Below are 11,403 nucleotides of genomic sequence, written 5' to 3'. Positions count from 1 at the left end.
ATGCTGTGCTTGGCTGAGTCGTTTTGTGCAAACAATGGTGTATAGTAAAAGGTGTATAAGCCCATTTTGAAATGGGACATCATTCAGGCCAAAGACCAGATCTGGACCGGTATTTATCAAGCTCTTTTGATGCACTATTGACCACTAAAAGCACTTTATGCTATGAGCAATATACACAGTGCTTTGCACTTAAGTGCTTTGTTTCACACCTAAACCTATGGGCTATTTAGAAACACCAATTAACCCTACATGAAGGTCTCTGTAATGTGGAAGGAAACTGAGGCGAGCACATTTAGCTCCTAAAAAGACCTGCGCTCTTTACTCTGGTGCGCCTGTGATCTTTATACCACTGCTGTTGCTAAAATAAAAACAGGAATTTTATTGAGCTATTGATTGTATATCTCTGTCAAATCCTTTTCTGCATCACAATAATCAAACCAGAAAATATCATTTTATAACAGCGGCCTAATAAACCATTGCTTAACATCATAAGCATTACTGGCTCCTGACTCCTTCTGCTCTATTGGATCTAATACTGAATAATATTTTTAAACAAATCAGCCTCTACACATAATTAATACTGATCTTTGACTAGCTGATTCATTAGTCAGAGTTTTCTTAGCGCTTGTCCGTTCACGTTCCTCCATCTTTCATCTGAGGGAGATATGTAGTCAGTTTATCCCCAGCTGTATTTATTCTGATTCTGTATTATAAATCAGCAAGCAATGCTTTATTATTTATATACTTGGTAGTAATAAAGCATTAATTTGTTATTCTGGGGATAAAGAAACAAATGGAACAATAAATTAGCTGATATGAAAATGATAGTCCAAGAGATGTAGTAAATTTTGCAAAAAAAAAAAAAAAAAAAGTGGACCCAAGGGCACTGAATAAGCTGTATGTTTCTGACCGAGAAGGCCAGCTGATATGATGCAATCTGACTGTAATGAACTGCCAAATGCTGGGAAAGTATGCAAAAAAAAAAAAAATTGCTATCAAAGTTTTCTGAGTTTCACAGCTGCCTATCTGTGTCTTTTTTAGCTTTAAAGCAAGATGATTAACTCACAGTGTGAATGGCTCTTTAGATCTTTACAATAGGCAACTGCTTTTTCCACTTTTAGTACCAGATGCAGCACAGACACTAACATGCTTACAAATGGCTCATTAGGACTCCTGCATAAATATAAAGTGTCTCTCTAAATGGGTTTATGTTGCCTACCATTAAGTCAGGAGTGTGATCAGATGGTGAGTTTTCTGCAGTGCCACAGACATCACTCAGTCCATGCAGTCAGTGCAAAACTTGAAAGTGTGCAGTTTTCTCATGCTCTTCACAAACTTCACCTCCTCTGTATCCTCCGACATGTATTTACATGAACTCGGTAATATCTTCTCATGGCAAGACAACCTGTCATTCTTCATTTTGTTTTCATACATCACGTCCAAAACCTACCAGCAGAGCCGATCTGGTTTCACCTGCCCCTTAGCCTCCTCCCCTGTCCCTGTAGTTACTATGCCTGCCTGTCCCCCTCTGGACTGTTTTCTCTGAGTACTGCAGCATCACCAAACTGGCTATAAATCACATTGCATTACCACCGCGCCGTGCTTCGCCTCGCGCTGTGCCCGCCCACCATACGCCTTCGATTGGCCGGTGAGGTTCCTCGGTCAGCCTCTCTGAGCGGGACATCGGCGCAATCGTAAATCCCGCCTCCTTTCTTAGGGCCGGTGATTGGGAGAAAGGGTTCTTTGCGATCTGTCAGTCATGCTCTTTTTTTGTGTGTGAGCCTCGCATTCAGTACTGCTGCCTGCGACGCGCGGAGTGCGGAGCGAGGAGACGCGCTGCATACCAACAGAGACATACGGCTAATTTTGGCCAGGACGCACAGATCCCCATCCCGCTCTGTGACAAAATTACATTTATATCTGGTCATTGGACAGTTTAAATTTTACCCTTTCTTCTCATGCATTTTCTTAAATATTTTTCTGTTCTTCAGTGTAATAAGAGCTAAACTAGAGTCTGGGATATTTGTTCTTTCTGTTGTAATATTTTTTTTTTCTGGTTGAGAGATTTTGCACCGAAGAAGATAAACAGCCCTACCCACCTCTCTCTCTCTCCAACGGGAGTCACCAAAAGGAAAAGTCAAGACTGATGTTTTCATCCACTCACATGTAGAAGCGTTTGGACTATTATTGTTGACACTCATTCACTGGGTCGATTTTTTATGAACAGATTCCCCGCAACGGCACCCTAAGGGAGGAATATCGAGACATTTGGCTGATAAAAAAAAAAAAAAAAAGCATAAAATCAATCGGAACTCCATCATGGGCTGCCCCCTCTTGCGGAACGCGTTTGCTGGTTTGATTCTGGTTCTGCTGTCTAAAGGTAAGTTCCTTATGAGCTACTTTAGTGATGTGCTGACGGGTTTGTGCTGCTGCGCCTCTACGCATGCATCTTTCATTTTTCTGAAAAACGGTTGTGGAGGTGAATACTAATGATGGGGGGGGGGGGGGGGGGGGGGGGGGGGGGGGGCACCTGCTTGTGAATCACGCGTGTCTACCGTGTACTACGCTTCAGTCTTCTATTTGCTTACACAGAGATGTAGAGAAATACTGTGTGTTTTTCTACGGGCGCACACCATTATGCGCGTACACGTGAGCGCAGCGCCAGGTTCATCTCTACAACAACCTCGTGGTTGAGTATATAAGCACGAGTGCTGCATATTAAGCTGTTTACTATAGAAAGAATAGACTCCCATCCGCTCTCTTCTGTGAACATTCCTTTACGTGACATGAATGGCCCGGTACCCCCACGCGCACGACGCATCATCAGTGCGGGTGGGGGCTGTGAAGTTAACGTGAGTAGGGGTAGTAGCAATGCAGAGACTCAAGAGACAGGCACTGTTTTGTTCTCTCGCTTCAAAACCAAGGTCGATAAAGAGACAGAGAGATCCATGTTGAAGGATGGACAGTTGGGAAGGCTAAGTTGGGTAGTCAAGCTTTAATTCCCTATTTTATTAGTGCTATAAAACATCCCCCCTACAGCACTACAAAAGAGGCAAACACACTTCATTCATCTCCCCTGAAATTCCTCCACTTAAAGCAGTTTAGTGCTCAGATAACTTGCAAAGCCAAAGGCCTTTAGGCTTCTTTATCACGAAGAACACAAACTTATGTTTTTGTCAGGGAACGTTGATTTTCATCTTCCTCTAATATTCTCTCCATGCTATGGGATGTCCCACCATATATTAACTTGTACAGCATATTCTCACCATGCACTATAATTTCCCTCTGCCCATCCATCACGGAAACACACACACACGCGCGCACACACACACACACACACACACACACACACACACACACACACACACACACACACACACACACACCTGGTTCAATTAGTCCTGCCTTCGTCCTGTGGGAAATCAGTATATAAATAAATTACTCTGGCCCTTAATAACAATAATTGATGTGTCAGTGCAATAAGATGTGAGGTTAACAACCTGCAGATGCAGAGGAGCTACAGCCCCCTACTCTGGGGCTCCTTGTGGGCAGGAGACCCCAGCTGGTTATGGTTGGCTTGACACAGCGAGCCCCTTCTCCACACCATGCAGTGAGCAGACAGACAGCCCTGCAGGACTCACACAGCACACAAAAACAATAGGCTCAGCACCGCACAAAACGAGCCCGGCAACCCGATTGAGTCTCATTTCAGTTTTAAGCCATCTGAGTTTGGAACCTTGGGGTTTTGTGGTGTGAAGGTATGACAGATAACATAAGCCACAGCTGAGGAATGATTGGGTATTGATGTGAGTTGTGCACATCCGAGTACATGTGAATCAGATTCATCTTGGGGAGAGATCATGCCTTCTCCTTTGAGTTTCTGTAGGTCCACAATGCATCCATCTTTTGAGGTGAAGAGCATGCATTATAAAGGAAGAACAAGACTGTTAAAAGGGCACAGTTCGCTGGTTGATAAATCATGCAGCAGTGGAATAATCCTTTGTATCTGTGCCCCTGAGAGTCAAACAAGTGTGGTGTGTGGTTGCTTAAATGGTTCACCAACACAGTTTAGCAGTTTGTGTGTTGTTATTACCTGTTTAATGATGTATAAGATAAAGTCCTCTAAATGACTATACTGCTTCTATGGTATGTTATTAATTTGAAGATATTTCATCCTCTGGAGATATTTCATCCTCTTATTATCACTCATTTAGTCATTCACACTATGAACAACAACTAGCATTGTATTATACAATGCCATACCAACCAGGTCAAGAAAGGTCTTTTTTGTGCTGCATAACACCATTAGGCTATTCAAAGGTTTCCTATTGGCTCTGCGTGTGAATGCAAAAACCATTCCATGGGTGTTACAGCCAGGCCCTGGCTTGACATCATACCTTTCTGTTCCTCATTAATTTTCTCTTTTTTTTCTTAAAATGTATGAATAGTACCATTAGACTGGAAAGGTGGATGACCACTCATACATGCAGGAAAATATCTGCATATTTCTTGCACAAAAAGCTGTCTGCAATTACTCAAAAACGGTTTCATCAGCGAACCAGTCCAGTGATGAAACATTAAGACTGGAATCCATCTCCACACACCTCCACACAAAATTAAATAATTTACCCTCTGTTCAGAGGATTTCTGTTATGACAGAAACCTGAAATATCTAATAATGGGAATAATGGCTTCACTGATTCACTGAAAAGTGAAGATGACAAGAGAAATTGCTCCAGCATATGGTAGTACAAAGGTCACAACAGAGGACATTTAAGGTTAATTCAAAGGATAGTATGTTAATGCTCTATTTGGATGTTTACAGATTTATGCCTTACAGACATGCATTGTAAGAAATTCCACTTTCACAATGTACTATATACAAAACATAGTAAATGAAAAATGTTTAAATAGCCCAACAGATGGGTCTTCCCACCAACATGATGGAGGTTCTGGTAAGCGGAAGTGTACAGGGCAGGAACACAGGTGAAAACAAGTGGGGTCGCTTTGCAGCCCTCCATCCTTCTTGTTTCAGCAACATATGGGGGCCAAGTGGGGTCAATGCACATTGCACGTTAGCACGTAAGCACCTTCCTTTTTCCCTGTCCACGCACACACACACACACACACACACACACACACACACACACACACACACACACACACACACACACACACACACACACACACACACACACACACATTCAACTGGATCACCAGTCTTGGCTTGGACATGAAGAGAAGGGAGATGCCAGCATCAACAGATGCCTAGTGCTCCTATTCTGGAGGGGCCTCTGTTTTTTCTCCCTCCCTTTGAAATCCACAGTCTCTCTGTGCTGTTGTTCTCCATGTTTGGCTTACAAATGCTTTGCCATTTTGGCAGGTTTTATGTATCTGCAAATGCTGGAGTAAGAGGGCCTGGATTTGGACTGAAGAGCCTTTGGGACTAGGGTTGGAGGTGTAACCAGCCTCGAGAGGGCCTGTGGTCTGAATGTTTTCCCTGAAGGTTTTGCTTTTTTATTTGCTGTTGTGTGGTCAGCTATAGTGCAGAGCACTGAGCATCTTGCACTGAATCTATTCCTCACATTTAGTGAAGCAGATCACATCTAAAGAATGCTCAGCTGTGATTTACTTGTCAGACATGGGCTTGATAGGCAACAAATAGATGAGTTTGATGTTGTACTTTATTTCAAATGTCATATTAAAAAAGTGAAATAGTAAAGGTGGAGAGAGGAGAACAAAGTTGAGATTTTTCCAATTCTAAAGCAATAGAAACACTTTATAAATGTACCAAAAGTAATTACTTCGAACTGAAGGTTGTATAAAATCACTTAAATTATCTTAATTAAATACTACTTCCAGAAATGAAATGACTATTGTAACTCTACTTGTGTGAATGCAGTGCAATGACTCATGTGATTCATAGCAACCACTAGCAGCATTTGTATTGAATTTCAAGGTTTTAAGGACACACATCAGGGACTGTAAAATGCAACCAATTCATTTTAATGTTTATTGTCTGCACTGGCGAAATTCTTCTTCCAGAATAGCAAAAACAGAACTCCCCGAAGTTGATTGATTGGTGCATAAAACAGATTAAAATTGCTGTTGCAGCAGTGGTGATGTCAAATGACCAAAAAAATAAAATAAAATAAAAAAAATATCAAAAAAGACTTTTGCTGTATTGTTCTTGTTCCCTTACAATGTGGCTTTTCCAGCATTTCCAGCTAATGATTTATCAGGGATGAATAACCACTCAAGCAATGACCGCTTGATCTGTCACACTGAAGCTGAGCTCTGCATCTCACAGGGATAGCTGCTATCAGGCTAGAGCAGTGACCGAGAGGTCACGGGTTGAAGTCCTTTGAGGAATGTTTAGCCAAAGTACTAGTGTGGTTGTTAGGTGGGTTCAGCACCACCTTGCCGCCCTTGAGATTGCTCCTGTCGGTTATGATTAACACTTCACTGGCCCTCACATATTGGTTTGGGGGGGTTGGCAATTACAAACAGTGCCAGTGTCATAAATAATAATTACAACAAGGCTTGTTTGCAATTATAATTGTAGTTAAAATATATGGAGTTCAGTGTAATGGAAAGTAACCAGACTGCTTTCAACTTGGGACAGGTAGTTATACCTTAAATTACTGCCGTAATTTACTTTGTTACAACCACCCCTCATCTTCCTCTTGTCCCACTCCCAGCCTATAGACTTGCATTATCTGCGCTGTGAATATGAACTTGAGCGGTGGTCTCTCAGCGCTATAAATGCTAAAGGGTTATTTTTTATTTAGTGCAAGTGAAGGATCATTCAAAAGGTAGCAGAGTGGGTGTAGAAGCAGTAGTAAGCAGTGGCTTACGTATTCATGTGGACCTGTGCCCACAGAGGGACGCACACATCACGCAAACATATGTACACACACAGACACACACACACACACACACACACAGACACACTGTGGAATAGTTGCTTTACTTGGGCCATTGGGAAGATGAATTTCAGCAATTTTCCCACTAAAGGTGTTAGCGGTAAAATCAATGGGAAGCCAATAAAAATGGGACATCTTTTTATATACATCAGTGTGGATATTAATAACTCTCAATGTTCTTCTCAATAGCATTCACATAGAGAAATCAAATAAGTCTCTGAACAGTGCAGATTTCTTCCATTTGGTCTGCAAATCTTCAGTCCACAGTGCAGATTGAGCTATCTGCAGGGAAAAGGAGAGAGGGAGGAGGGGAAAAAAAAAAGATGTTTTCTTGTTTGGTTATGTGGAGATGTTACACATTTAGGAGGAATGAATACTGTTAGAGGGGGAGAGAGAGAGAATGCCTTGTGATTTTCTTCCCTCTATTCCTCTTCCTTCTAGTCTTTTTTTGTGGCACAGAGTTAGTGTCATTGGAAACACAATTCAGATTAGTGCAGGCGGCTTGTCCTCAGGGATCCGAGAGGGACGAGGGTCCCGCTTTTCTCCCTGTCCTCATTACCAAAAGACAAGGAGCTCGCCGGCAAATCAATGGAAAAGGCTTAGGCACTAATGCAGGCCATGTCTGGTGATGGGACTTAGCTTTGTGTGTGTTTTCGTGCCTCAGTGTGTACAGGTCCCATTTTGTGTGTGTGTGAAAGTTTAATCATTTGTGCTACAGCAGAAGGCTGGAGAAAAACATTAGTTTCAAACGACAGCTGAATTGCTCGCTGTTGGCGTAACCTCAAAAGTCCTGGTTAACTGCGCTGATATTTACCATGGGGGTGTATGATAGCACAGAAGCCCTTTAATTATGCGGAGATAACGTAAGATTCATCTGTGAATCCATTTAGTCCAGTATTAACGCCTTTCCCATTGCAATTATTATTGCTGGGGGCATTGTTGCCATGGCTACCACTACTACTTCAATAGCCAGCAGTTGTGTACAACTTCCTTTACACTGACAAGAAAAGAGCAGCACCTTGGTCTTCCCTATCAGCAGCCCCCCTGCAGTGAATGTTGGCATAAAAATATGTCGAACAATCTACTCGTCTCACTGCTCAATCTGCGCCGCATCTGTTCTTGCACCGGTTGATGCTGCTGTCTGTTGTTCTTACATTTGCCTTCATCCCCTGTGTCTCTTATTTTGTTTACACAGGTAAAACTACTGGGTGCAACAAATGCTAAATAATGGTTTTATGTTGTGGATTTTCAGCCCTGCTGCTGCCTCTGACATCTCATGGTGCTGGAGGTGTTTTCTGGGTCTGCGCGGAGGGGAAGGGAGAGCAAGAAGGAAGAGGGAGAAATAAATAAAACTGAGGAAAACAGATCAATAAATATTTCAGCAGCTGCTCCCTTCACAGACTTCTCCTGAAGCCATGAGAGATGGAAAGAGAGACGGGGAATGGGAGGGATGGATAAAGTGGAAGAAAGACAGAAGGAGAACAGGGGTAATTGTGTTCCAGACACTCATTCACAGTGAACGAGAAAGATGGAGAGTGAACGAGAGCAACAGAAAATGGGGATAATTGTGTCCCGGACTTTTATAGACAGCGAGAGAAGGCATGAGTGAGGGGTGAAGAAGCGACACAGGGCGTGCTAACGAGCACCACATACCAACATTGTCTTCCTTGGGAACAAAAAAAGCCATCCAATAGAGAGCTCGGTCTCCCAGACTCTGGCACTCTGTAATAGTGACTATAATAGTAAGATTTTCTCTCTTCCTGACTTTCACATAATTCTAATTCCTGTCAGGAGTTAGCAGCAGACTGTGTGGGTGTGTAGTTTGTGCAGCGAGTATCTCTAAATGATAATGAGCCGGTCAACAGCTGAGACGGCTAACATGTTGCTGCGAATCAGGCGTGGCCACTGTCATTGTCACCGCGCACCCACTCATCAGCTGATAAGTTCTCACATTTCCGTGAAATCTTCGCACGCAGGATGCATATTACATGCAGCCTTTGGAGCACACAATGTACTGTATGTTTAATGCCGAGAGCAGAAAAAGTAGAGGAAAAAGACAGAGGGAGCTTATGAGGATGGACAGGCCAGAGAGATAGAGGAGTTATGAAAAAATGATTGAGGGAGGGCTTTTGGGAGGGAGCAAGGGAAGAGAGACAGATGGTGTGAGGGAAGAAGGGGAGGAGGAATTCAAAGACCTGCAACAGGCAGTGATCGAGATGGATTGATTTTGCGGCCAGATGATTAGGTGGAATAAAAAACATGGCAGGTTTATCCTGCCAATGAAAACTGTGTTTGGGTGATATTGCTGTGAGTGGGAGTAGTAAAATTGTTTCAGGGTCACTTGTTGTGTGATATTGCAGCATTAAGGAGCTGGTGCTAATGCGATATACCACTGATTAGGGAGTCATTCCAGCAAGGCAGCGCACCTCTAATAAGACGCTCATGCAGTGCGCCCACATAATAACAAGTGGATTGGTGCTTGTCAAGAATCCCGGCTACATGAAATATCATATTTAGATAGTATTTTAAGTTGCCAACATAGCAATCAAATGTCAGCATTACGTGTTTCGTTGTTGCTGTTTGGAAGGCTACATAATTAGGAAAACAAATCATGTTGATGCCCAGTTTCAGACAGTGCTTGGTGCCATCCACCGAAGCTTGCTCTGCTATTTAGAGATATGCCACAATTCTCTTGTAGTTTGAGGCTGGCATGTGCTTCTGGCTCCAGCTGTGAAGGTGCCGGTGGGATTTCTTGTATTAAAGTGTCTATGTTAGCATGACATGCTGACAGTAAAGACTCAGTTAGCCAGAATTTCACTAAGGATTTGGCTGTGACAGCCCATAAATTGACTTGCAGGAAATGTTCCTTTTTCTAAGCCCGATGTATTTGAAGTTCAGAAAAGTGCTGCAAATGATTTTTGAATCGAAAGATCAAAGAAAATATCTTATTTGTGATATCATGGTCCTATTGTGTTAATTGGGATGTTAGGTGAGGTTTCATTAAACATTTGTGCGCCATAGAATCTTAATTGGGTTTGGGAGAAGAGGCTGCCTGCATTATTGTGTTATGATATTTCACTAATTAAACGTGGAGTTGGATAACACTAAAAGCCCTTGCAGCTTTTCCCAGTTTTCTAATTCATTGAGTGGAATTCCATTAGTGTTTGGACCAGCATCGAGACAAATAGGAGCGCATTTTTCCACTCAGATTATTTAAGTCATTTCAAGGATATGGCATGCTTTTAAACTGTGCTTCAATCACATTTTCTCTCTGTATTTATTGAGGGATGTGGATGAATAGGGCTTACCTAATTTGTTGTGTAATATCATTCCGGGGGTGCCACTGTGTGACCTTCAAATTTCTTCTCAAGAATCAGCTTCTTTTAATGTTTCAAGGCTGTGGCACAACACATGTCAGTTACTTTATTTCTTGTCTTCTGTGTTTTGAGAATTAATATTAAATGTATAAAGCGTTTTGCCCAAATTATGCTCAGTGCAATGCATAATATCACTCTGGAGACGCAAGTAAAATTCTCCTATCATCCTGTCCTTGTCGGCCGCTGTTCGTGCCTAGCTGCAGCAGTTTTTGCAAAACTAGAGCACATGTACTGTAAATGTATCAATAAAAATGATTGCCAGAGCCTGTCATCCAAAGACTACTGGGTTAATGTAATGTTTGATATGCAGATTAAATATAGTGCTTGAAGCCACAAACAGCTTTAAAAAGCAAATATTTTAGCAGCTCTCCCTTTAGAAATGACTTTGTGAAATCGTTTTGTCACAGCACCAAAACATCTCACTCTCTCCCCATCAAGGGGGCACAGGCTGTATCGATGTGACCTTTATCCGGCCAGCAGACCTTCAGTTCCATTAAGAAATAATGAAGGTGTCAGAAAAGGGCAATTAGTTGCTTAATGTTGGGCAACAGTACTCTAATACAACATAGTGCTTTTGCTGACAAGTCAATATCTATCTGACAACAACCACTGTATTTTAGGACCAGAGTAAGAGCTTATTGGAAGAGCTGGCATTTGAGAAATGACTCGGATGAACTGGGTTTCTGAACCACTTTAAAAACAAAGCTATTTCTGCTGCAATAGGTTGAAAAAAAAACCCCAAAAAACTATTATAGGCTTAGTGATAATGTGAGATGCAAACAAAACAAAATGTGAGAAGCAGCGAGATAAACACACACACACACACACATCTTTGCAAAACAGCAAAATAAAATTAGTATCAGGTTGATATCAAAGCAAGACCCACAGTATTGAAGATTTAAATCAGATGTTCAGATATCTGAACCACTGGAAATAAAAAGAAAAAACCCTGTTACACATCACGCTGGCCCGTTTACTGTAAATATCTGTTTATCAAACCTTCAGTTAGCTCTGTTTGTTATTTTGGGTTTGACATTTGTAATCAGAATTGATCCGTATGCTACAGGGAGGCAGCTAAATCAGACATGACAAATGCGGGG

General features: G+C 42.0%; 1 protein-coding gene across 1 annotated transcript in view; it reads left to right on the top strand.

Moving 5' to 3' along the window:
* The first annotated feature begins 1,860 nt into the window (after positions 1 to 1,860).
* iglon5 (IgLON family member 5) overlaps positions 1,861 to 11,403 on the top strand; it is a 102,938-nt gene continuing 93,395 nt past the window's right edge. The window contains exon 1 of the mRNA XM_030750219.1: positions 1,861 to 2,380. Coding sequence (XP_030606079.1) covers positions 2,320 to 2,380 — 61 coding nt within the window. The 5' untranslated portion in view covers positions 1,861 to 2,319. The remainder of the gene's footprint in view (positions 2,381 to 11,403) is intronic.

This window comes from Archocentrus centrarchus, chromosome 16, assembly GCF_007364275.1.
Source record: "Archocentrus centrarchus isolate MPI-CPG fArcCen1 chromosome 16, fArcCen1, whole genome shotgun sequence".
NCBI classification, from domain to species: Eukaryota; Metazoa; Chordata; class Actinopteri; order Cichliformes; family Cichlidae; genus Archocentrus; species Archocentrus centrarchus.
Note: the sequence above shows the minus strand (reverse complement) of the source record. Positions and strands in the feature narration are given on the sequence as shown.